The following is a 27,128-nucleotide window of genomic DNA, read 5'->3' as shown; positions in this document are numbered from 1 at the left end:
CTGGCCAGTAAGTGGAATTTATTTATAAAACAATGCAAATACTATTTGGAATTAGGAAGCATTTCCCATTTTTAATCATAAATTAATTAAAATTGCAAAAGTAGATTTACAGAGCCACAGGTAACAAAACAGGAAATGAAATATTCCAGAGACATTCTGAAAAGTTCGAAAGAAACACACACTAGCCTCAAAATCTCCGGTTAAACCATGGTTGCACAACAGGTTCTATTTATTCCTGCATTTTCTCAATAAGTTCTTCCTTATATTTGCCTTTCTCTTTTCCAACTTGTCGAGACTTGGCTTTGCGTTCAAGAATTTTTTTCCGATCCTTGTCCAGTTTTAGCCTGGTGATAACCACCTGTTGGGAGTGAGAAAACAGATCTTTATTGCCACATCGCCACCAGCTATTGAGCAATATAGATATCATAAGTAAGACCTCAGCCATTCAGCATTTTTTTTTTTTTTTTTGAGACAGAGTCTCGCTGTGTCGCCCAGGCTGGAGTGCAGTGGCGTGATCTCAGCTCACTGCAAGCTCCGCCTCCTGGGTTTGCACTATTTTCCTGACTCAGCCTCCCGAGTAGCTGGGACTACAGGCGCCCGCCACCATGCCCGGCCAATTTTTTTGTATTTTTAGTAGAGACGGGGTTTCACCGTGTTAGGATGGTCTCCTGACCTCGTGATCCGCCCACCTCGGCCTCCCAAAGTGCTGGGATTACAGGCATGAGCCACCACACCCCGCCAGTCATTCAACTTTTAAGGAACTGAAACTCTGGAAGGAAAACAGATCCTATAACACAATATAAAATAGGAACACAAAGGAGAAGTAGCAGTTCCACTAGGTAGGCATAAGGGCTACAGGAAGATATATTCTCTCTTATCCCTCTGAATATTATACGTTGGAGGAAGTGATGCCTGGAACACTTGGAAGCCTCTTGCAACCAGCTTAGACAGCCATCAGCCGGGCGCAGTGGCTCACGCCTGTAATCCTAGCACTTTGGGAGGCCAAGGCAGGTGGATCACGAGATCAAGAGATCAAGACCATGCTGGCTAACATGGTGAAACCCCGTCTCTGCTAAAAACATAAAAATTAGCCGGGCATGGTGGTGCGTGCCTGTAGTCCCAGCTACTCGGGAGGCTGAGGCAGGAGAATCACTTGTACCCAGGAGGTGGAGGTTGCAGTGAGCCGAAATCGTGCCACTGCATTCCAGCCTGGCGACAGAGCGAGAGTCCGTCTCAGAAAAAAAAAAAAAGACGCCATCACCAAGAAAGGCAAAATAGAAAAGAGAAGAAAAATCTGGATCCTTGATGATATCACAAAGCTACTGAATCAATCAAGTCCACGTGGCCTGCCTCAGCCACCTGTGCAGGGAGTACCGAACACCAATAACTTCTAACAGTATGGACACACTCCATGGCTGCTATTGCCACTCAGTCCTTGCCCATACCTTGCTCGGGTGAATGCCCACATGGACGGTTGTGCCGTTGGCCTTCTCACGCTGCACCCGCTCGATGTAGATGACATATTTCTTTCTGTACACCTGGACTACCTTGCCAATTTGCTGACCTTTGTAGTGTCCTCGAACTACCTAAGAGAAAATACAAAAGAGAATCCCCCTCCATTTGTAATGCATGATCATAATGAGGAAGCTAACCATCAGGAACACATGGGCTAAACATATAACTTTGCACAAAAGCAGCTTAATCCTGGCAGTCAAAAATTAGCTACCTTTCTGGTATAAATCTGTGTTGTGTTATGGCTGGGTGGAGATTTTTTTACCTGAATCCCACAGAAATGTGCGATATGAGCTTTAGAGAAAAAAGGAGAATACAAAACTACATATAGAATACACTCTGAACTATATGTATACACACGTCAAGTATCCCTTATTCGAAATGCTTGAGACCAGAAGTGTTTTGGAGTTAGGGTTTTTGGGATTTTGGAATATCTGCATCACTAGCTAAGCACCACAAATCTGAAAATCTGAAATCCCAAAAGCTCCAAAGACCACTTCCTTTGACCATCACATTGACACTCAAAGTTTCAGATTTTGGAGTATTCTGAATTTGAGATACTCAACCTGTTATGTGTGTATGTGTATATATATAATATATATTACATATGTGCACATGTATGTATATACATACATACATATATGTATACACACATACATATATATACACACACACATTTCATATATATCGCATGACACAGTGGGATACAATATATATAAATATTGGTAACAGCTGCCATTAGGCACGAAGTAGGATTACAGATGACTGTTTTTTAGATTTATATTCTTCTAAATTTCACAATTTCTACATTTATATAAATATTTTAAAGTCAGAAAAAAATTTAAAATCTCACGGACTGTTTTACTGTACTAAAAATCTACTCTATTAAAAAACCAACTAGATGAGGGTTTCCTTGGAAGCAAGAGCTTATTTTATTTTATTTTATTTTTGAGACAGAGTCTCGCTCTGTCCCCCAGGCTGGACCGTAATGGCATGATCTTGGCTCACTGCAACCTCCACCTCCCAGGTTCAAGTGATTCTCCTGCCTCAGCCTCCCAAGCAGCTGGGATTATAGGCACATGCCAGCAGTCCCGGCTAACTTTTGTATTTTTAGTAGAGATGGGGTTTCGCCATATTGGCCAGGCTGGTCTCGAACTCCTGACCTCAAGTGATCCACCTGCCTCGGCCTCCCAAAGTGCTGGGATTACAGGTGTGAGCCACCATGCCCAGCTGCAAGAGCTTATTAAACACCATGCACAGGGGCTGGGCTGATCGACTGGACTGGAGAGGTGAGGATGAAGAGGGAAGGATGATACTCAGAGTCTGGCTTGGGCAACCAGGTAGATGGAAATGCCTTTGCCAGATGCAGGGAACATAGGGGAAGCCCCATATTTTAGGAGGAAATAGTTTAGTTTGGAACATGCTAAATTTGAGGCATCTGGGGACATTCTAATAGAGAATTCAGACACAGCTGGAATGCCAACTGGGCCAGCAATAGAGACGTGGGAGTCATCCACAGAGAGGCAATTAGAAGCTTCATTTTGCTCAAGGAGCTGATGGTATGAGAAAAGGGCAGAATATACACATGTGAGAAAAGCCAGCATTTTGGAAGAGCTTGTGAGAAATTAATGTGGCCAGAGAGAACGGGAAACCATGTAAGTGTGGTGTTAGAGCAGCCAAGAGAAGAATGCCAAATTCTGCGGGACCATCAAGTACAGAGAGGGTAAGGTATTTAACAGATCTGACAACAAGGTCATCACCAGTGGCTGTGGCTGGAATGCCTTCAGTGAGCGGTGGGATGGAAGCCATTTACAGTAAGGTGATGAGTGTACCAGGTGAGAAGGTGAAGGTGAGAAAAGACAGTCCAAAGGAGCTTGGCTCTGAAGATGAGAAGGGGATAGATGTTTGAGGGGGATGGAAAGCTAAGGGAACTTTTTTTATTTTTAAAGAAGGGAAAACATGATTGTGTCTAAATACTGATGGGAAGGAACAAGTATAGAACAAGAGGGTAAAAGAAACTACAGAGAAAAAAGGGACCAAAAAAGCTCCAAGAGAAGAATGGAGCAGCACCCAGCGGCAGATGAATTAGGCTTAAGGAGAAATAGGGATATTTCTTTTTTTGTGTTTTTGAGACAGAGACTTGCTGTGTTACCCATGTTGGAGTACAGTGGTGTGATCTTGGCTCACTGCAACCCCCGCCTTCTGGGTTCAAGTGATATCTCATTGCCTCAGCCTCCCTTGTAGCTGGGATTACAGGCATGTGCCATCATGTCCAGCTAATTTTTGTATTTTTAGTAGAGACAGAATTTCGCCATGTTGGCCAGGCTGGTCTCGAACTCCTGGCCTCAAGTGATCCAACCATCTTGGCCTCTCAAAGTGCTGAGATTACAGGCGTGAGCCACTGCACCAGGCCTGGGATGTTTCTTTATTGTAACAGGAGGGAAAGAAAATAAGAGGGGCGGAACTACAGGTAAATGTGTAGGTGTGGAGCCAGGATTTCTTTTTTTTTTTTTTTTTTTGAGATGGAGTCTCGCTCTGTCGCCCAGGCTGGAGTGCAGTGGCGTAATCTTGGTTCTCTGCAACCTCCACCTCCTAGGTTAAAGCGATTCCCCTGCCTCAGCCTCCTGAGTAGTTGGGATTACAGGCGTGTGCCACCACACCTGGTTAATTTTTGTATTTCTAGTAGACACGGGGTTTCACCACGTTGGCCAGGCTGGTCTTGAACTGCTGACCTCAGATGATTCACCCACCTCAACCTCCCAAAGTGTTGGGATTACAGGTGTGAGCCACTGCGCCTGGCCATGATTTTAGATTTTATAAGCACATCAGGCACCACTGGTAAGCACCTGGCTAACTCCTCACTTTTCAGGTCTTCTCTTAAATTTATTAGCTCCTCAGAGAAGCCTTTTCAGGTCCTTTAATTAATATGGTAGCATCCTTTGTATTTTCTTCACAGCAATAAACACAATTTGAAATCGTTTTATTTTTAACTGAGGCATCATTTACATAAAGTAAAATGCACAGGTCAGTTTTGGCAGATATAAAACTGCCAAAGGTATTTTTTTTTTTTTTTTTTTTTTTGAGATGGAGTCTCGCTCGTCACCCAGGCTGGAATGCAGTGGCGCGATCTCAGCTCACTGCAAGCTCCACCTCCCGGGTTCATGCCATTCTCCTGCCTCAGTCTCCCAGGTAGTTGGGACTACAGGCGCCCGCCACCACGCTCGGCTAATTTTTTGTATTTTTAGTAGAGACGGGTTTTACCGTGTTAGCCAGGATGGTCTCAATCTCCTGACCTTGTGATTCGCTCGCCTCGGCCTCCCAAAGTGCTGGGATTACAGGCGTGAGCCACTGTGCCTGGCCGTTTTTTTTTGTTTTTTTTTTTTCTTTTTGAGACAGAGTCTCACTCTCACCCAGGCTGGAGTGCAATGGCACAATCTTGGTTCACTGCAACCTCTGCCTCCCGGGTTCAAGCGATTCTCATGCCTCAGCCTCCCAAGTAGCTGGGATTACAGGTGTGCACCACCACACCCGGCTAATTTTTTGTATTTTTAGTAGAGATGGAGTTTCACCATGTTTCCCAGGCTGGTCTCAAACTCCTGAGCTCAGGTGATCCACCTGCCTCGGCCTCCCAAACTGCTAGGATTACAGGCGTGAGCCATCATGCCCAGCCTGTCAAAGGTTTTAAATAGGACCTGATTTGCAAATAATACCACTCTGGAAAATGGACAAAGGTAAGAGAGGGAGCTGCAATGCTGCCTTGAACTGGACTGGAAATAGGTTCAAGACTTACTCTGGAGGTAGAATCAACAAGCCTTGATGGTGGATAACAAGAGGGGGTTAAGGAGCATTGTTAAAGATAACAAAGGTTTAGGGGCATATGCAACTGGGGAGATACAAATGGCACTTACTGGAGATGTGGAAGATGGGAGGAGAGTTGGATTCTGGAGGCAGAGGGTGTTAGGATCAAGAGTACTCTTGGATAAGAAGCTTGCAATGTCAATGGGCTACCTAAATAGAGATGTTCTGTAGATAGTCAGACCTATAGGTCTGTGTTGTAGGTAGTCAGATGTATAGGTTGTCTAAAGTGGTCTGGACTGGGATATAAAATTGGGAGTTGTTAGCACAGAGCAGACATTTAAAGCTCTAAGAATGGATTATTACCTATTCTCTACCTACATAGAGAACACAGAGCAGAAAGAGATGCTAGATGTGTCCATTGGATTCAGTCACGAAGATGTTATTGGGGATCTATGCCAAAGTAGGTTCTATAATGCAGTGGGCACAGGGAATAGACTGAAGAGTATCCAAGAGTGAATGGGAGATGAGGAAGTGGAGACAGCTCTCTTGAGGAGGTTGGTTATGAATAGAGAACAGAGTAATAGCTGGAAGGAAATATGGGGCTAGGGAAGTGAATCCAAATTTTCCAGCTCTCTTTGAAAATCCAAGAATTTAACAATGGGCCTGCATTTCCCCCAGGCACCCACGGGCTAAAGGTAGATGATTATATCTTATATGTGAGGCTTGAGCTTTCCAGTTTGCCATTTTCTTTTCAGCTCACTTCCCTTATTTAGGGAAGTGAGAGCTATCCCTACCTATCCCCTATAAGTACTTGCAATTCCCCCATTCTAGAACATGTCTGATGGGAAGGATCCAGGGCAGAGGGGGTTGAAACTGCTGATCATACCTCTGAACTACTCTTTCCACTCTTCCTGTCACACTCCCAGCTTAACTCCACATTTTTTCCTCCTTAACATATCCCCAAACCTTCAAAGAGTCCCAGTGTCTCAGATGATACACCAGGTCTCATCACCTTATGTCATTTCATTCTTTAAGACAATAGTTCTTAACTGAGTGAGGGAAGAGTTGATTTTGCTCCCCAGGGAGCATTTGGCAATATCTGGAAATATTTTTGCTTGTCACAACTGTGAACAGAGGGAATGCCACTGGCATCTAGTGGGGAGAGGCCAGGGATGCTGCTAAACATTCTACAATGCACAGGAGAGCCCCTCACCACCCCCCGACAACAATTATCCAGTCCAAGATATCAATAGCACTGAGGCTAGGAAACCCTGCTCTAAAACATGACCTCCATGAGAACAGGGGCCTTGTCAATCTTGTTCTAGAACAATGTCTGGTAAGTGCTCCATAAATACTCCTTTGAGGAATGAATCCAGCCCCTGCTTATTTCACTCATGGCCAGCTCCCTTCCCCCTTCATGCATTCTAAGCTCCCATCACAGAGAACAGAAGGCTTGCACGTTCTCACATGGGCCACTCTTTTAGAAATTATGAAAGAGTGACTCGCTGCATCTTGACCATTTCTCCTGCCAAATCCAATGCTATCACATGGCCAGCTCCCACAAATCCCTGTGCATCAATCCCACTACACCCAAATACACTAGAACACTACTCTCGCTGCAACACTTTCCCCTACAAAGTCTGCTTCAACAAGCCACCTTGGGCAACAACACCTGGCAAACTAGCAGCCAGAAGTTTAAATCAAAAGCATTTTTGGGCCGGGTGCGGTGGCTCAAGCCTGTAATCCCAGCACTTTGGGAGGCCGAGACGGGCGGATCACGAGGTCAGGAGATCGAGACCATCCTGGCTAACGCGGTGAAACCCCGTCTCTACTAAAAAAAATACAAAAAACTAGCCGGGCGAGGTGGCGGGCGCCTGTAGTCCCAGTTACTCGGGAGGCTGAGGCAGGAGAATGGCGCAAACCCGGGAGGCGGAGCTTGCAGTGAGCTGAGATCCGGCCACTGCACTCCAGCCTGGGCGACAGAGCGAGACTCCGTCTCAAAAAAAAAAAAAGCATTTTTGGCGGGGCACGGTGGCTCACACCTGTAATCCCAGTGCTTTGGGAGGCTGAGGTGGGAGGATCACTTGAGGTCAAGAGTTCCGAGACCAGCCTGGGCAACACAGCAAGACCCTATGTCTACAAAACAAACAAAAAAGGAGGTTTTTGCTTGGCTGACATACTGTTTTATTAAATTTTACTATAACTATTAAATAGTTAAATGCTCTAAAGCAACGCAGGCACTCTCTGGTGGCTCTGAACCCTATCTCTGGCCTAACACATCTGAAGGGTCACACTATTTGCCAGAGTCCTGAGGCACGTGAGTCTGTGACTGCTCCATGACCAAGAACACATGACGTTCTCAGGCAAAGGTGTCCGAGCGCCACTAGAGCCGGAGGGAGACGTACCTGGACCTCGTCGTCCTTGCGGATGGGCATGGAGCGGACATTGTACTTCTGCCGCAGCTTCTTGGAGAGCGGGGATGACATGATCTTCCTGCGCACGTGTGAGGGGGCATTGAAGTGACGTTTGCCGTTTTTGCTGCGGTCCGACGTCACGAAGGGATTGAACTTCATGGTGACCCTCTACAAAGGGCGGAGAGAGACGGAATGAAGGGGCGCTCAGTGGCCTGTTCTCGATCCAAGACACTCCTCCTCATCCCCGCACAGAGGCTCTACGCGGGAGATGACCTCTGAAAAGGCAACTGAGGGAGAAGAGATGCGAGTGGTCTATCACACAAAGTGGGACGTGTGGAGGTCGCATGCCTGACCAAAGGGGTCGTGGGGAGAGGGTGGCACTGGGACCTTGAGGCTAAGGAAGGAATACTAGGGTTAGGCAGGAATGAGTGGTCGGGAGGTCACGCAAAGAGAGCTGTGGGGTGACATGTGTCCCTACCACACATAGGGCAGGGTCTAACGGGGCAGTGGGCTTCAGAGTCCGAGAAAACTCCAACCTCCACTCACTCACCCGGCCACCAGGGCCTCAGACCGTGAGTGCGCAGGACCGGAAATGAGTTTCCGTACCGCGCAAGCACAGAAAGACATCGAAGCCCCATTTCCGTAAGAGCGAAGCAGAATGGCGCCCCATGCGGCTTGGGGTGGGATCGCAGTGTCTCGTTCCTAGGGTCCCCGGGAGCGCGATGCCAGTGAGAACAAGGGCCTACTTGTGTAGGGCCTGCAGTAGAGGCTTACGGGTGTTCTTTTAATAGGCACACCTGTCAGTAGTCTCTCACTACCGCAAACTCTCTTTGTCCCCGTTTTTCTCCGCGCAGGAGGCTGCAGAGGTCGTCTAGGCGTATATATTGTCTGGTGTTTTATTTATTTATTTATTTTATATTTTGAGATAGGGTTTCACTCTATCACTCAGGCTGGGGTGCAGTGCTGCAAACACAGCTCACTGCAGCCTCAGCCTCCCGGGCTCAAGCAATCCTCCTGCCTCAGCCTCCCAAGTAGCTAGGACTACAGATGTCCGCCACCACACTTGGCTAATTTTTTATTTTTTTTGAGACAGCGTCTCACTCTGTCGCCCAGGCTGGAGTGCAGTGGCGTGATCTCGGCTCACTGAAAGCTCTGCCTCCTGGGTTCACGCCATTCTCCTGCCTCAGCCTCCCCAGCAGATGGGACTACAGGTGCCCGCCACCACACACGGCTAATTTTTTGTATTTTTAGTAGAGACGGGGTTTAACCATGTTAGCCAGATGGTCTCGATCTCCTGACCTTGTGATCCGCCCGCCTCAGCCTCCCAAAGTGCAGGGATTACAGGCGTGAGCCACCTCGCCCAGCTTGGCTAATTTTTTTATTTTTATTTTTTGCAGAGGTGGAGTTTCACTATGTTGCCCAGGCTGGTCTTGGACTCCTGGGTTCAAGTGATCCTCCTGCCTCAGCCTCCCAAAGTGATAAGATTACAGGCTTTAGTCACCGTGCCCCGCCTGTCCCTTGTTTTAAACATCATGAGGCTCCAAATGCCATCTGTAGAGCGGCTTCTTCAGAATCACTGAGAAGCCTGTTCAAATTACAGATTTTCAGGCTCCACCACCGTCCCACAAAACCAGAGAGTGGTAGGATGGGACACATCTGAATTTAAAGCAAGCATTCTTCCCCCATCCCTATCCCCCAAGATTTTGAGGTGCGCTAATGCTTGAGGATTGTTGTGAATCAAACACCTGGCTCTGCAAAACTCCCCCCTAGTTGTTTAGCTCTGTTTGGAAGAGTGGGGTTGTAGAATCAGACTGGACCCAAGTGCCTCTTCGTTTGGCAGTCCTAAGAAAGGAAGTCATTTCCCATCGGCAACCCTGGAGCAGATGCTGGCCTGACGGTGCACACACAGAAAAGGTCAGAGGTTCTCCTCAGAACAATCCTTAGGTGTCAGTCAAACCCATGCGCTGCCCCAAGGAGTTCGTTCATTCCTTCACTTACTCACTGGTTCTGTTTATTCACTCACTTCTCTATTACATATCCATTTATTGTCATTCACCTACTTATTTACTCAGACATTCATTCATTTGCTCATCAATTTATTTGGTACCCACATGGACCAGGTACAAGGCTTGATTAAAGAGATCTGGGAAGGAGTGCTCCCAAGAAGTTAAGAGCCTCACTGGTAAAGGAAAGCCATGTGAAGATAGATCTTGTGAACCCAAGATCATCAAGGAGTATCCATGATCAAGCAGGGCAGGGAAGGATTTTTGTTTTGTTTTGTTTTGTTTTTAACATGCTGTGTGGTTCAGTGAAATTAAAATAGGCACAATGACATCCTGGATGACAAGAGCTGGAGGCTCTCATTCTAACTACATGATGTAGTGGGACTGGCTGGCTTGTCTCATGCCCACCCCTGGAAACATGCGCAGGAACTCAAGCGCCTAGCACAGAGGAAGTGTCTGGTGAGTACTTTTATTTCTCGGAGGCAGTGGCTGCATGGGGAGGTGCTTAAGCCCTGACACCCAAATCGCCTGGGCCATTGGATCTCCGCCATTTCCTGGCTCTTTGGCTTTGGAGAAAATATTCAGCCTTTTGGTCACTCACTTTATTCCCATCTGAGAAAATAGGAATAACAAAGTACTTACCTCATTGGTTGGCGTCAGGAATTTTTTTTTTTTTTTTTTTGAGACGGAGTCTAACTCTGTCATCCAGGCTGGAGTGCAGTAGTGCGATCTCGGCTCACTGCAAACTCCGCCTCCTGGATTCACGCCATTCTCCTGCCTCAGCCTCCCCAGTAGCTGGGACTACAGGTGCCCACCACCACGCCCAGCTAATTTTTTGTATTTTTTAGTAGAGACGGGGTTTCACCATGTTAGCCAGGATGGTCTCAATCTCCTGACCTCGTGATCTGCCCACCTTGGCTTCCCAAAGTGCTGGGATTACAGGTGTGAGCCACCGCGCCCGGCCTTTTTTTTTTTTTTTTTTTTTTTTTTGAGCTAGAGTCTCACTCTGTCGCCCAGGCTGGAGTGCAGTGGTGCAATCTCGGCTCACTGCAGCCTCCACCTCTGAGGTTCAAGTGATTCTCCTGCCTCAGCCTCCTGAGTAGCTGGGACTACAGGCGCACACCACCGCACCCGGCTAATTTTTGTATTTTTAGTAGAGACAGGGTTTCACCATGTTGGTTAGGCTGGTCTTGAACTCATGACCTCAAGCAATCCACCTGCCTCAGCCTCCCAAAGTGCTGGGATTACAGGTGTGAGCTACCTGTAATCCAGCCTGGTGTCAGGATTAAATGAACCCTTAGCATAATACCTGGTACAGAGGAAGAACTTAATAAATGTTGGAATTTATTTATTTATTAGATGAATAATAATAGCTCTTCTTAATGGGCTGAGTATTTACTGTCAGGCATTGTGCTAACAGGTTTACAAGCATTACCTCATTTCAGTTTGTTAACGGTATGAATCGTCCCTTTTACAGGTGGGAAAACTGAGGCTCTGAGTGAGATGGGAACAAACGATGGACACAATCTACCATTAGATGCTCAATATTGTTATTATTTATCTTGCAGCCCATAAAGATAATAATGCGATCCATATTTATTAACCTAGAAGGATGTCTGTTAAGAGAGGGCTAAGCTACAGAGTAATATGAACAGTATGATCCCATTTTGCTTATCAAAAGGCATCACTAAAATGTCATCATTAAATGATCATCTCTGAAACCAAACAGTGCATGTTCTCACTCATAGGTGGGAATTGAACAATGAGATCACTTGGACACAGGAAGGGGAACATCACACACCGGGGCCTATTGTGGCGGCGGGGGGTGGGGGGGAAGGATAGCATTAGGAGATATACCTAATGTAAATAACGAGTTAATGGGTGCAGCACACCAACATGGCACATGTATACATACGTAACAAACCTACACGTTGTGCACATGTACCCTAGAACTTAAAGTATAATAATAATAAAAAAAAGATCATCTCTGATTAGTGGGATTATGGGTGACTTTTCGTTTTACTTTTTTTAGTATTTTATGATTTTCCTCCAGTGGGCTTATGAGCCTGTGTTATTTGTGTAATTAAAATTACATTTTGAAGATTTAAAAAATTGTGAAGAACGCTATCCCTGCGAATGTTTTAGATTTTTCCTGCAGGTTGTTTTAAAGGAAAAACAAAACCAAAAAAAAGCACCTCCTGCTCTGACCACCCCTATTTCCAGTTTTCCCTTTTGGCACAGCAAAGATGACCTTGGGACTGAGGTGGAACCATGTAATTCTTCATAATCCCAGAGTCAAGCAGACCTGGGTATGAATTCCATCCTTACTAACTGCGTGACTCACTGTGTGGCCACGCCAAGTTACGAGGTCTCTCTGTTTCCTCCTTCCTAAAAAGGAGATAACATCCATCTCGAAGGAAGATCTGGCCTGAAGAGCAGTCACTCTTGCCTGGCATGCAGAGAATGCCAAATCATATCAATGACTGGACAGAATGAAGTGAATGACCTCATCACTCCATAACTGACAGGAAACAACTGCTGGGGCAAGAAAAAAGGGTCTCCAGTGAGTGTTCTTGTCCACACACATCCCCACTCACGTTCCTGGACTACTGCATCTAACTGCGGCAGCAGCTGATGAACCTTCTGGAATAAATGACCAGTTTCTGCCGGGTGTGGTGGCTCAGGCCTGTAATCCCAGCACTTTGGGAGGCCGAGATGGGTGGATCACGAGGTCAGGAGATGGAGACCATCCTGGCTAACACGGTGAAACCCTGTCTCTACTAAAAATACAAAAAAAATTAGCCGGGTGTGGTGGCGGGCGCCTGTAGTCCCAGCTACTTGGGAGGCTGAGGCAGGAGAATGGCGTGAATCCGGGAGGCGGAGCTTGCAGTGAGCTGAGATCTCACCACCGCACTCCAGCCTGGGCGACAGAGCAAGACACCGTCTCAAAAAACAAAACAAAACAAAACAAAAAGTTTCTTAAGAAGGGATTCAGACTTCCAGTGGCCTGCCACATTGTTTCTGGCAAGAACTTAAAAATTATTTGTAACATATAGTAACAAAAACTAACCACAGGCTGGGTGACATGGCTCACGCCTGTAATCCCAGCACCTAGGGAGGTTGAGGTGGGCGGATCACCTGAGGTCAGGAGTTCGAGACCAGCCTGACCAATATGGTGAAACCTCATTTCTCCTAAAAATACAAAAATTAGCTGGGCGTGGTGGCAGGCGCCTGTAATCCTAGTTATTCAGGAGGCTGAGACAGGAGAACTGCTTGAATCTGGGAGGCAGATGTTGCCGTGAGCCAGTATTGCGCCATTGCACTCCAGCCTGGGCGACAAGAGCAAGACTCCATCTCAAAAAACAAACAAACAAAAAAGACTAACCACAGCTACTATTTATGAACCCTAGTGCCACACCCCTTTTCTTCCCAGGTTTCACCCCCTCTTCCCAGGTTTCACCCACCCCAGCCAGTGTTGGCTGCAACACTTCAGCTTCTCTCCTCATGAAGCACGTCTCCAGAGACACCTCTTCTGCAACACCTTCCCACAGAAGCCATTTCTGCCTGGACCACGACAGCTCCCAACCTATCACACACCCCTGTAGGGTTTTGCTCTGTAATCCTGATTTAGAAAGCCTCTTATGTGAAACCCCTGTAATCCACATCTGGTTAGACAATTGGAAAAGTTTGTTGAAAGGAGAAATTTAAAAAATGGCATCCATCCCTTAAATGTTGTATGCCAACGTAAAACACATTCGACAATGACCCTGGGCTAAGGCTTTACCACTGAGAAACCTGTATCGGTGTTCACCTTCACTTTCCCTACATAAACCAACCAGAAAGCTTCAGTTGTTCCTTTCCCTGTCTCTCTCCCTCTCCACAGCCCCCTTCCCTCTCCCTCCCTCCCTTTCTTTTTTCAGACAGAGTCTCACTCTGTCACCCAGGCTGGAGTGCAATGGTTAGATCTTGGTTCACTGCAGCCTCCACCACTCCCCCACTTCCCCCGCCGCAGCCTCCCGGGTAGCTGGGACTACAGGCGTGTGCCACCACGCCCACTACTTTTTGTATTTTTTTAGAGACGGGGTTTCATCATGTTGCCCAGGCTGGTCTCAAACTCCTGGGCTCAAGCAGTCCTCTTACCTCAGCCTCTCAAAGTGCTGGGATTATAGGCGTGAACCACCGCGCCCGGTCTTCCAAATCTTTTACAGTAGTCTTGTTCACTTCTAATTCAGTGACATTTTGAGGGAGGAGGGGTAACAACTCACCTTAATCAAGTCTCTCTAAAGCATTCAACTTAGTTTCACTAGGTTCATTTCTCACAGTTCACTGGTTTAACTAATAGTCCCCCAAATCACATCCTACCAGTATAAAAGCACAACTGGTATGAACAGGTTTGGGAACACACAAAACTCAAGTATCAGTATGTAAGAGCGAGAGCATGGGGAGAGTTAGTGAAGAGTTTCTCGCAGACTGATTCCCTCTCACATTCACCTCTGGTGTGTTCATCCGCGTTAGTGCTGTTCCGATGAAAGTCTTGTAGGACTGGGCAGTAAGATGGGAAAGATCCATGGAAGTCCATTGCTCACAGCTGATGATGATCTCTCACTGCTGAGCTTAGGGTTGAAGAAGGAGCGCCAGGTCCTTTGAAATCAAGAATTTACGAATCCCTTTCATTTATGGAGCCCTTAGCTCAGAGCCCTAAAGAAGAAGGTTAGTTTTGTTCTCAAGAAGACTATATCCTATTTGGGAATGCTCGTAATGGTACAATCACCATTTTTGAAAACTTACTGTGTACCAGCAATAAACACTCTTCTACACAGACAATCTCATTCTGATATTTCTGTGCACATATTGGAGATTCTATTTCTGAAATAGCCCTATGTGGTAGTTTTATTACTATCCTCGTTTTCACCCAACAAATCTGAGGCACTGAGAGGTTAAGGACCTGGACTGAGGCTGCATAGCTAGAAGGTGGTAGACCCAAGAACATTCTGGAGGGCTCAATAAAGGGAGGGCTTCATCTAAGGGGCTTGACTTTCTTTCTTCTTTTCTTTCTTTCTTTTTTTCTTTTTTTTTTGAGATGGAGTCTCACTCTGTTCCCCAGGCTAGAGTGCAATGGTGTGATCTCAGCTCACTGCAACCTCCGCCTCCCAGGTTCAAGCGATTCTCCTTGCTTCAGCCTCCCCAGTAGCTGGGATTACAGGTGCCTGCCACCATGCCCAGCTAATTTTTGTATTTTTAGTAGAGATGGGGTTTCACCATCTTGGCCAGGCTGGTTTCGAACTCCTGACCTCAGGTGATCCACCCGCCTCGGCCTCCCAAAGTGTTGGGATTACAGGCATGAGCCACCGTGCCTGGCCAGAGGGTGTTTGACTTTCTGATCATCCTCACAGATCTCCTTTTCAACTCTTCTATCTTCTCTCCTCTAGAAGTGAATTCAATTCTGGCTGTGATTCCAGCCTCTGGGTTACCCAGCCCCAATCAAGGTAGACAGAATCACACCATAATATTTCTGAAAATCAGCCTTTTAATCTAGTTGAACCCAATGAGTGGTGAAAGAACTAAAACATTTTTTTCCCTTGAGATTTTGATTATAAGAATAACAGGTCAGAGGTGTCTCTTCCATAGGAAACTGACATCCCCTATGTCCTCTGAGTTTTTTTTTTTTTTTTCAAAAAAATGCATAAAAGTAGAATTTCAACTCATGTGCATGCCACACATTTCCATCCCCACCCCACCCTGCCCCACCCTCTACAGGCACACATATTCACACACCAAAGGGACTCCTTTCTGTAACTGAGGAACAGAATGTAAAAAAAGAAATCCATCCAAGTGGCCACAGATACCAGAAATAGCCAAAGGCATTTACACTCACAACATCAGTCAACTCATATGCACAAGGAGAAGCTTCTCCAATTGGAGCTTAGAGCCAAAAATTACAAATGGCAGAGACTTGAGCTATCCATAAGATAATTTTAAAAATCCTTCCACTGGACACTCCCCTTCATTACAAAAGTATGCAAACAATCTTGCTATAAATGGAAAACAGGCGTGTGGCTCTCTCCCTGGGATATGAGGGCATAGCTAAAATTCCCTGGGTGGAATTAATGCCTGGACCATTGCCCCTCCCTTTCAGGACAAAAGGGAAAGGATGAAGAGGAGCAGCAGGGTAGGGACCCACCTCAGGAGCAGGTGGGGCACCCTGGAGCTGCCCCAGGGGCTGGGAATGTGTTGGCATGTGACCAGCTGATGGGGGAGCAGTGGGCAAGTGGGCCAAGACTGGGTTGTAGAGAGACCCAAGTGCTCTGCACCCACAGGGAGTCCAGAAGGTAGAGGTCCACGGACAGGACAGGGCTGGCCTCCTTTGTTCCTCCACCTAAGGCCTTGGGACTGATGGCGTCCGTCTGAGAGAGGCTGCACGATGATTTTAGGGTCGCAGGAAGGATGCTTCCCATCTGGACATAAGTGCACAAACCATGTCTATCTGGATCTCAAAAGATGACTTCCCTTTCACACAACCCCCACTCCCTACCACTGCAGATCCCAGCAGAGCGGTGGGAGGTCTTGGCAGTGGGAACCAGCCCCTTCACCAAGAAATGCTGTTGCCACACAGCACACAGGCTGAGGCACGTTGGTGGGGGGTTCAGAGGAACAAGAAGAAGAGAGGAAGAGGAATCTGTGACCCGCCTTGTGACTGGTGGGCAGATTCAAGTCTCTACCGCTGCTGCTCAGCAATTGGGCATCTGCGTCTTAGAAGAACAAGACAGGGGTGGGGGTAAAGGCTTGAGGCCTGGGCTCTAGGTTGGGCAGGAAGGGATGGGGCAGAAGTCAGGGTTCCATCTATAGTGACAAATTGCAGGGGTTTGCTTGGGAAGTACCATCTTTCGTGGAAGGTGCCGGGTGTATAAAGGAGTAGCCTGGTCCCAAAGCTGACAGCCCAGGTCTGGTGCCTCTGGGGCGGGTTGGCTGCCCAGGGGAGAAACCAAATCATTAGTGTGTCCACACAGTGGGGGCCACGAGATTGTCGAAGCCTGGCTGCGAGCTGATCGATATGCGTTCTGGGATATTCCCCTAAGAGGGAAGAGACGGCAGCTCTCCTAGGAGGGGTCCCCAAGATCCCTGGACTCCCCACCCCTTGCCTGACTCTACTCTTGGGGCTCCCCAGGGAAAGGGGAACTGCAACTTCAGGCAGTGTAATTTGTCTAAAATGAAACACGGGGAAAAGAGGTAGCTGCGAAACATCGAGCCATCCTCTACTTTCCCCCCACCTCCCACACACACTTTGGGACACAGCCAGATTTGAGGCCAGCTTGAGGGCCAAAGGAGACAGGGCGCTGGAGGCAAGGCTGGCGATGCCCAGGGCCCTCGGCTGTTAGGCTGGGTGCGGCGTCAATGCATCTTGCCCAGTTGGATCTTCTTCCAGGCCTCGGAGGCGGTGAAGATGCATGAGTCCAGAATGCCGGCGACGGTGAAGGTCCCGCCAATGATGGCACAGATCTGCAAGAGGGCAGGGGTGGGGTGGGAGTGTCAGAGGTCAGTGCTGGAGGATGCACCAGGCCACACCCCTCCCACACCATGAGATGATGGGCTCTGCAAGGCAGACATTGCCCCGTTAAGCCCATAATGCCCACTACATAGTCACCAAGAGCCTGGCACATACTTAGGGCTCAAAGGAAACCAGTTGTTGGATGGTGGATTTAATAATAATAAAATAATTATCACCATTATGAGCTCCTTTAATTCCCATGTTCACCCTCTGAATGAGGAAGGCAATTATTAGACCCATTTCACAGGGGAGGAAACTGAGGTTTATCAGGTAACTTGCCTAAGTTCACCACGTAAGTAGCAGATGCAACTTGAACACAGGTACGTCTTAACCCTGGAGCCTGTGGTCTTAACCTCAACTCTGGATTTATCACATATTTACAATCCCATTTGCAGATGAAGGAAATGGAGGTTCTGAGAGGCAGTCCCAGGGGCCCAAGGTCACACAGCCAAGAAGTGGCATCCTGGGATTTGATGGGTAGTAAGCAAATTATCATATGAATAAATGCAAAATTATAACCAAGGCAAGTGCTACAAAGAAGAGAGAGGCTTTTGGTGCTACCAGAAAGCTTCTATTAGGGCAACGTTTCTAATGGCACCATTGACATTTGGGGCCAGAGAATTTTTTGCCACAGGGACTGTCCTTTGCAGTGAAGGATTTTAGCATCCCTGGCCTCTACTCAGGAGATGCCGGTCATCCCCCCTCCCCCATGCTGTGACAACCACAATGTCTCCAAACATTGCCAAATGTCCCCAGAGGTCAAAATTGCCGCTGGTTGAGAACAGCGGTAGCAGGGAGATAATGAATGTCACCTGTCACATCTGTACTTCATAACCGTCTGCCACATCATAATATACTAACCACCAGAAAATACACAATATTTACACAGCACCTTCCCAGTGAATCCCCAGCTCAACCCTAGGCGGTAGGTACTATTCTTAGACCTATTTCACAGCCAGGGAAACTGAGGCACAGAGACCCTGAATCCCTTGTCCAATGCTACAGCAAGTGGCTGAATAGGGGTTCAAAACTTTGGAGTCTTTGCTCGTAATGTGACACCCTGCTGCTTCTCAGGCGCAAAACACCCACCTAATTGAATCACAAAGCTTTGCAGTGGTCAGGACACCATTTGGGACTAATCGAACTAACATTATGTTTTACTCAAAATGTTATGGCCTACAAATTGCTTTCTGATGACTTCAGAGAATCAAAGCATGGATGATGGAAGACAACTGAAGTTCATAGAAGGTTTGCAAGGAAACTTACTGATTTGTAGGGACAAGATCTCACTCTGTCACCCAGGCTGCAGTGTAGTATGTGATCATAGCTCACCGAAGACCCCAACTCCCGGGCTCAAGTGCTTCTCCTGCCTCAGCCTCCGGGGTAGCCAGGATTACAGGTGGTACCACCATGCCTGGCTAATTTTTTTAATTTTTAATTTGTAAAGGTGAGGTCTCGCTATGTTGCCCAGGCTGGTCTCCAACTCCTGGGCTCAAGTGATCCACCTGTCTCAGCCCCCCAAAGTGCTGGGATTACAGGCATGAACCACTGCTCCAGGCCTTGCAAGAAAACTTTAAACATATTTTCCTCTTCAGCATCTACTTTATGTCATTCATAAGAACCAACACCTCCTATCCTAGCAGCGGCCATAGGTCTCGGAAGAGCCTACGAGGGAGATGGCTCTTCACCGAGTACCCATGGGGTACAGAGAGGGAAATAACCTGTCCGAGGTCACACAGTACAGGTGGCACTCGCTCTTCCCCCCATGCCACATTTAAGGGGCATTTAAATGACCACAGGACTCGGAAGAAATAAACAGTTGTGTGGCCCCAGAGGCCATTAGCAGCCCCAGAGGCACCACAGGTGGATGGCCAGCCACTGACCCGCAACCTCTGGGGAACTCTGGGAGCCAAGAACACCTTAATAGATGAAGTGGTGCCCAGTGGTGGGAGGCCAGGAGACACAGCAAAGGCGAGAGGGAAGTGCGAATCAAACCAGTGTTTATTTTTTAAAATGATATTTCCATGAGATGAGCTAAGCGGAGGCCTGTGAGGCCCAGGACGGACAGACCAGGTCTGTATGGATGGGTGGCAGGAAGCAGCTGGTCCTCCAGTAATAACAGCCCAGGAAACTGGAGCGGCCCCCCAGGGAGTGGAGAGGACCGGGGGGCGCTGGGGGGATTATGGTGAAGTGTTTTAAGTGGGCACGGCCCCTCCCTGCCGGCCTTAGAGCATGACGCAGGGGTACTTTTCAGGGAAGATGACGGCAGGGGAGCTGGTTTATTTCGGTAGAGTGGATCAGATGATGGGAGATTTTATACCACAAAACGCTTTTAGAGCTTGGATCAGAAGATAGGAAAATGTGACTTACGAGCAATGAAGCAAAAAATAAAAAATAACCACACACACACACACACACACACACAACACATCTGTATTCATCTACACACAATTTGGAACTCGAATGCTTATGACTCACAGACACCTGGCACTCAGTCTCAACTCTCCTTTCATGGGGCTGGCCCACACCAGAGGGAGACAATGTGTGTATTGAGGTACACAGGAAAGCACATCGCCTGAGGGGAAACTGAGGCCCTGGGGCATGGAAACTGCTATGCAACTGGCTCAGTCACTCTAAGGGGGAACCCTGAGGCAGACTCCCTCTGAGTATCTACTGATACTGGTCAGTGTGCCCCCATCACCCCGCATCTGTTGAAGGGGCTGGTCACTGTTCACTTGAGGAGGTGAGGGGAGGGGAAATTCTGACACATTCCAGGGAGCTTTCCTCAAAGCTGAGAGAACTGAGCCGGCACAGTGGCTCATGCCTGTAATCTCAGCACTTTGGGAGATGGAAGGATGGCTTGAGTCCAGGAGCTTGAGCCCAGCCTGGGCAAAACAGTGAGATCCCCATCTCTACAAAAAATAAAAACAAATTGGCCAGGTATGGTGGCTGTGGTCCCAGCTACTCTGGAGGCTGAGGCCTGAGGATCATTTGAGCCCAGGTCAAGCCTGCTGTGAGCTATGACTGCACCACTGCACTCCAGCCTAGGTGACAGAGCAAGATCATGTCTTTTTTCTTTTGACAAGAGTGAGACTCAAATTCACTCTTGTCACCCAGATTGGAGGTGATCTTGGCTCACTGCAACCTCTGCTCCTGAGTTCGAGAGATACTCCTGCCTCAGCCTCCCAAGTAGCTGGGATTACAGGTGCCCGTCACCATGCCCAGCTAATTTTTGCATTTTTAGTAGAGATGGGGTTTCACCATGTTGGCCAGGATAGTCTCAAATCCCTGACTTCAACTGATCTGCCCGCCTCGGCCTCCCAAAGTGCTGGGATTACAGGTGTCAGCCACCATGGCTGGTCCCGTGACTTAAAACAAACAAACAAAAAATGCTGAGAGAACTCTAGCGGCCAGGCCCACATTGCCACGGCCCTGCTTTCATTATTTTCTCTCTCATCCCTCAGGCCTCCCCAGCACACTGGCAGTCAGTAGGAGGTGACTGGCATGAGGCGACGTAGTCACAGGAGGGGGTTCTGGCCCTCCCAGGAGTGGCACTTCCTGGATTCCGACATGGAAAGATTCAGAAATGTCCAGCGCCAGGGCGTTCCCACACCCGAACCCGCTCAGGGAAGTGGCTGGTCATGGCTGTCCTTGTCTTAGAAGGTCACCATGCCTGCTGGAACATGGGGAGATGCAGCCACGAGGCTGTGCCAGGTGGTGTGTCTGCCTTGGAATTCAGGCCCTACATGGGCGGCAGCAAGATGACAGGCTTTGCCATTGAGGATTTCTGGGATGATGTGGGAACAATGGGATCCAACAGCAGATATTCTGAAGCTGGAGGAGATGCTGGCGGGATCTCAGGAACTCATGCAGGGGAGGGCAGGGGTGCCACTGGCAGGAGTGAAGACGGTGATTGGCATGTCCCTGGGCTGTGGGGACGGGGCCTAGGAGGAACACTAATGAATTAAAATGAAAACAAAGCAAATTGCAGTCCTGACACTTAGTTCCCACAGCCTGTTGTTGCTCACACAGAGAAACGAGGCCTCTCCAGGGGAGCCCAGGGCAAAGCTGGGGCTGGGAGGTGTGTACCTCCCTGTTGGACATGGTGGGGGCGGCACAAGGTGAGGGCTGGGGAGTCCACCCAGCTTTCCTGCCGTGGCAGCAGAGAGCACCCAGCCTTTGGAGGCTGCATCGTGGCATCACTTGCTAATTCTAGCCGTGGGAAAGCCTTTATGGGCCTCAGTTTCTTCATCTATAAAACAGGAAAGCCAGCTCGGTGCAGTGGCTCATGCCTGCAATCCCAGCACTTTGGGAGACCAAGGTAGGAGGATCACGTGAACTCAGGAGATTGCGACCAGCCTGGTCACATGGTGAAACCTGTTTCTACCAAAAACACAAAAATTAGCTGGGCATGGTGGCAGGCGCCTGTAATCCCAGCTACTCAGGAAGCTGATGTATGAGAATTGCTTGAACCCGGGAAGTGGAGGTTGCAGTGAGTCGAGATTCAGCCACTGCACTCCGGCCGAGGTGATAAAGCAAGACTGTTGCCAAAATAAATAAATACATAAATAAAAACAAAAATAAAATGGGAAAACCCCTGCTGCTCTGCTGAAAACACACCTGGGGCACCTCGCACTTAGATGTTCAGTAAACGAAACCTGATCTGATCTTTCAGTTCACTGGAAGGCTCTAACCTTGTGGTTAAGATATGGAATTTTCTAAACCCGAGACCCACTCAACCAGAAAAATCAGTAAAATATTACTTATTCCCCAGGGCACGCCTTTGGGTCTCAACTTTCGTTCTCTCTGGCACTTTTAGCAGAGGGCAGGATGAGTCACATAAGAACAGGACAGCAAGAGTGTCCCAGGCACCACGGGCAGATTCTTTGTGGCTGCCGGGGGCCCACACACTCTAAGGGCCTTCTGAAGTTACCCAGCAACCCATTCAACAGATCGGGTAGCTGAGGCCCAGACAGGGTGTCCTCAGGTGAGTGCCAAGATGTGTTTGTGATGAAGAACATCCCTGTGGGGCAAAGCACCTTAGGCCAGAAGTGGGTTCCATCCTCTGGCCAGTGAGGGAGCTCCCTAAATCTCACCACCTGAAGTCTATCGGGAAAACTCTCATTTTCCTGAATGCCCAAGGGAGAGAAGATAGCAGACATAACGGACCACAAGACGCGTTTGTTGAATAAGTAAAGGAGTAAGTGAAAGAATGAGGAGCGGATTGGTGGGTTCCAGAGTGAGGGAATGAATGACCTGCTGAGGAAAGGCACAGAGTTCCACACCCAAGGCAGGGGCAAAGGTGACTTGCTCAGGGGAGTCAGTCGGGGGCGTGGGGAAGGCAGTGCTCATGAAAAGGTGGGCCTGGAGGGGGAGACCCCGGACGGGGCAGGCAGGAGGTGCCCCTCTCCACTAAGTCGCTGCGCCTGGAGACCCTGCACCTGGAAAGCGATGCCATAGAGGGCCTGGGCTTTGGAGGCTGGCAGAACTGGCTTGGACCCCTCCCATCCATGTGCTGTTGTGCCACCCTAGCTCCCGGTGCCTGTTTTGTGGCTTTTAAAAATGGGAAGACTGGCCGGCCATGGTGGTTCGTGCCTGTAACCCCAGCACTTCGGGAGGCCGAGGCGGGTGGATCACCTGAGGTTGGGAGTTCGAGACCAGCCTGGCCAACATGGTGAAACCCTGTCTCTACTAAAAGTACAAAACTTAGCCGAGCATGGTGGCAGGTGCCTGTAATCCTAGCTACTCAGGAGGCTTAAACTCGGGAGGTAGAGGTTGCAGTGAGCCGAGATCACGCCACTGCACTCCAGCCTGGGCAATAAGAGTGAAACTCTGTCTCAAAAAGAAAAAAAAAAAAAAAGGGAAGGCTAAACCCTAGGACTGTGGTGGCATTGACTGAGAGTGGCTTGGTCCCTTGCCGCTGCCATGCTCTTGTATCTCCCAACCCGGCCTCAAGGCTTGGGGACAACCTGGGGCGGGGTCTTCCCCGTAGGGGATGAGGAAGCAGGGCCGCTGAGCCAGGAAGGGCCACCTCGGCCAGTGCACGCACCACTGCTCTGGGCAGCAGCCACAGCTCCAGAAACAGAAATAAGGCCAGTTCAATACCTGGGCCCCAGTGAGTCTGAGGGCAGTGCAGGAAGTGGCATTCATCAGATGTCATCCGATAATGCCCCCCTGTGCCCACCAGCAACTTCCTCCCAGGGGCCCTCAGCTTCTTGGCCTCCCACTGTGACTAGAATGAAGTCAGCTTGTCTACCTTTAAAAGAGGTGCGTGTGTGTTTCCCTTACATTTTCATTATGGTTCTTAATTCCTTATGGGAAGGATGTGTTAGCCACACTGGAGGGGAAGCTAAATGCCTGTTTTTCCACCAGCACAAACGCCTTCCCAGTGCATTAGTACTCCCCTCCCCATTACTCTCCCATAGCGTGCAGTGGAGAAGCACCACACACACCGCCGTGGGAGGTGAGATTGTGGGCTTTGGATTAGACATTCCTGGGGTCCAATCCCAGCTCTGTGGCCCTGGCCGGGAAAGCCAGTTTACCTCTCTGAGCCTCAGTTTCCCCCATCTGTAGAATGGGGCCCACTGCAGGGACTGAGATGACACTGTCCAGCTGCCTGCTGCACCCTAAGCGCCCAGGAACTGTTCAGTCACTTTCCTTGTTCAGTCAGCACTGCTTTAAAAGAGTGTGGAGGAAGCACGGCATGAGGAAATAAATAATGAATTGGAGTCTCATCAGGCTCCAGCAGCGGCAGACAGGCTGGAGCCGGGGATGAGAACACCAAAGTCGCGGAGGAGGCAGAGGCCGGGGGTGTAGTCGTGGAAGGGAAGTGGTTGACTGGGCCCTGGAAAGGCTGGGAATGGGGGAGGAGAGGGTGTGGTATCAGGCCTTCCAAAGCTCCGGGGGCCTCGGGAGAGTAGAGGCCTCCCCCTGACATGTTCACAATTCCTATGGGCTGCAAAATACCCACCCACCCCACCTTGAAAGAACCTCACTTTGGTTGAGCACCTATTATGTGCTGGGTCTGAGATGGCACCTTCTCCTCTTTTCTCATTCAATCCTTGCCACTGCTAGGTGACCCTCATTTCACAGACAAGGACACAGAAGGTCAGAGAGGGAATGACTTGTCCACGGTCACAGGGCTACCGAGTAAGCAAGGATCACTAGAAGCCAGGTTTGGGAGGCTGCCAAGGGCCTGCCTTTTCTCTTAGCCCACCTTGCTCCATTCCCAGCCGGAAGACTCTTCCTAGCCCCTCTCTTCATGTACAGATAGCTTCCATGCAGGGAATCTGTCTTCTCAATTCTGTCAAGGTTTACGTACCAAATTTCCTGACGTAAGGGATCCCCGTCAGCAAGGGCTGTGAAGTAAGAAGCTGTGCATCTATAAAAACCAGCCTGGTGTGCAAAATGGAGCCCACTCGGTCTCATGTTCCTCTTCCGCCTCCGAACCTGCTCTGGGAGCGCGCACGCCAGGAGGCCCCTGTCTGTGTGCAGGCCCAGTTTGGAGCAATCTGTTTCTGGAACACAACCTTCTTGAAGATCTAGTTCAGCTCGGAATACCACGGAAGGATCTGAACTGAAGCGTTTCGCACATTTCCAGACCTGAATCACCAAGCTCCTAATATGGGTTCTGTTCTGTCCCTTGGAGAACAGAAATTGTCTTGGTGGGGGGTGTACCAAGGCGTACAACTCTCCTTCTATTTGCTCACTGTTTGACACCTATTTATTCCCACATTGACGCACTGGATCAAGAGATCAGCGATGACTAAACCTGGCTTTGTTGGAGCTCATGGTCCAAGGAAGGGAGACACCGAGGGAACTCTGAGCAGGGTAGTGGGGGCAGAGAGCAGAGAACTGAGGCTGCATATGGGAGCTCTGAAGGCTGTCCTGCCACTCCAGGGCCAAGACGGTCATTTTTCCAACTCACATCATCTTAGTGGGTAGAACCTTCTCAGTTTGAAGTTTGTCTCTTGTCAATTCTTCTTTTTTTTTTTTTGAGATGGAGTCTTGCTCTGTCACCCACGCTGGGGTGCAATGGCACGATCTCAGCTCACTGCAACCTCCGTTTCCCTGGTTCAAGCGATTCTCCTGCCTCAGCCTCCCAGGTAGCTGGGATTACAGGTGCGCACCACCATGCCTGGCTAATTTTTGTATTTTTAGTAGAGACGTGTTAGTTAGGTTGGTCTTGAACTCCTGACCTCATGATCCGCCCGCCTCGGCCTTCCAAAGTGCTGGGATTACAGGCGTGAGCCACCGAGCCCAGCCTTGCCAATTCTTCTTAATGCCCACTGCCCTCTTTCCTGGCCCAGCCCTTGCTGCCTTAGTTTTTGGCAAATGTTTGCAGAAGCCTAAACAGATGAACAAAAGGTATCAGATATGGGCAGGAAAACTTGCAAACTATCAGCCAATCTGCCTCAGATGGCCGATGGCTTTTTTAATGGTTTGTATGTGTGAAGCTGTGATTTCACCATGCATATTCACAATAAAATAAAACTTTGTTTCCTGCTCTAATATTTCCTCCTGATTCCCAGGATGAAAGTCACTGTATCAAATGATCCTGGTGTCTGTCCTACCAGGAGTTCTATGACTTCTGGGGGCTTTGTTGCTGCAACACCCCTGACAGCCCTTGTGTTGGAAGACAGAGGCTCCCGAGACAGTGCTGGGGGTAGGGGATGTTGCAGAGGCAGGCACTGGGGTCACGTTCGAGCCTTGCCATTTGCTGGCTGTGTGTTCTTGGATGAGTTTTTTCACCTCTCTGAGCCTCAGTTTAATCCATTTATAAAACAGGAACAAAATCATCTACCTTGAGGGGTTGCTGGGAGGGTTAAAGGAGGTAACTATGTAATTACCTGGCACATAGTGGTGCTTAATAGGGGTAGCCATATGATCACTTTTTCCCCTCATCCTGTCTGGCTAGGGAAAATATGATTTTTTTTTTTTTCTTTTTTGAGATAAGGCTGGAGTGCAGTGGCATGATCTTGGCTCACTGCAGCCTCCACCTCCCAGGTATAAGTGATTCTCCTGCCTCAGCCTCCACAGTAGCTGGGACTACAGTCATGCACCACCACACCTGGCTAATTGTTTGTATTTTTAGTAGAGACAAGGTTTTGCCATGTTGGCCCAGCTGGTCTTGAACTCCTAGCCTCAGGCGATCTGCCCACCTTGGCCTCCCAAAGTGCTGGAATTACAGGTGTGAGCCACTGCGCCCAGCTGAAAATATGATCACTTCTTTAGGCAGCTGCCCCTTACACATTTCTGAGCACCTGTGTCCAGGCCAGGCCCTTCACTGGATGCTAGGGACACAGGTAAGTCAGACCCGGAGGTCATCATCAGGCCTGGCAACCAGGCAGGGCAATCTGAAGTCTGGGGGATTAGTCCCCTGGTTAGAAAGCATGAAGGAGGGCAGCAGAGAGGAACGTCTGCGGGTGGGGCTCCCTGTAGCAACTCTCCCTCATACCCAAGTTAAGCCCTGGCCAAGGGCCCTGAGCACCACTCAAGTTAAGTGAGCTGCACAAGTCTTCAAGAATGGTAAGTTTTGAGTAGCACGCAACGGGAGGGTGTCATCGCCATCCAGTACTTCTTGGTGGGCAAAAACCATCCCGGCCATACTGGCCCAACTGGCACTTTGTTTAATGGACTTCTGGCTGTTCCTCCAAAATAAAATCAACCACACGAGGAAAGAGATCTGACACCTCTGAAGCTATCCAGTCTGTCACCACAACCCACTTGAATGCAATCTCAATCTCAAAAAGGGAGCTTCAGCAAGTGGCAGGGGACAAATGTGTTGTGTGGGAGGGGAGCACTTTGGAGGGGATTAGTTGCATGTCGTCAAATATGATCTGTTTACTCCCTTAG

General features: G+C 48.8%; 2 protein-coding genes and 1 long non-coding RNA gene across 11 annotated transcripts in view; 1 reads left to right on the top strand and 2 right to left on the bottom strand.

The window, feature by feature from the left end:
* Positions 1–6: 6 nt before the first annotated feature.
* On the bottom strand, positions 7–25,534 carry RPL26L1 (ribosomal protein L26 like 1). Of its 5 annotated transcripts, none has more exons than XM_025386960.1 (4): positions 25,472–25,534; positions 7,716–7,892; positions 1,446–1,586; positions 7–358 (listed from the first exon to the last, which is right to left on the bottom strand). In XM_025386960.1, exons 2-4 carry the CDS (start codon positions 7,881–7,883, stop codon positions 230–232), a joined length of 438 nt encoding a protein of 145 aa, XP_025242745.1. In that variant the 5' UTR covers positions 7,884–7,892; positions 25,472–25,534; the 3' UTR covers positions 7–229. The 5 variants fall into 5 exon arrangements, with proteins under 5 accessions (XP_025242745.1, XP_025242744.1, XP_025242741.1 ...); XM_025386959.1 differs by lacking the exon at positions 25,472–25,534 and adding an exon at positions 13,868–14,792; XM_025386956.1 differs by lacking the exon at positions 25,472–25,534 and adding an exon at positions 8,275–8,319.
* LOC112625731 lies at positions 4,927–13,565 on the top strand. Its single transcript, XR_003119762.1, has 3 exons — positions 4,927–5,024; positions 10,034–10,186; positions 13,161–13,565. It is a non-coding gene; the product is annotated as an uncharacterized LOC112625731 (long non-coding RNA).
* ERGIC1 (endoplasmic reticulum-golgi intermediate compartment 1) overlaps positions 15,237–27,128 on the bottom strand; it is a 121,528-nt gene continuing 109,636 nt past the window's right edge. For all 5 annotated transcript variants that reach the window (XM_025386953.1, XM_025386950.1, XM_025386951.1 and 2 more), the window contains one exon: positions 15,237–17,224. In XM_025386953.1, coding sequence (XP_025242738.1) covers positions 17,117–17,224 — 108 coding nt within the window. In that variant the 3' untranslated portion in view covers positions 15,237–17,116. The remainder of the gene's footprint in view (positions 17,225–27,128) is intronic.

Source organism: Theropithecus gelada, chromosome 6, assembly GCF_003255815.1.
Source record: "Theropithecus gelada isolate Dixy chromosome 6, Tgel_1.0, whole genome shotgun sequence".
Taxonomy (NCBI): Eukaryota; Metazoa; Chordata; class Mammalia; order Primates; family Cercopithecidae; genus Theropithecus; species Theropithecus gelada.
The sequence above is the reverse complement of the archived record's forward strand: the minus strand, read 5'-3'. Positions and strand labels throughout refer to the sequence as shown.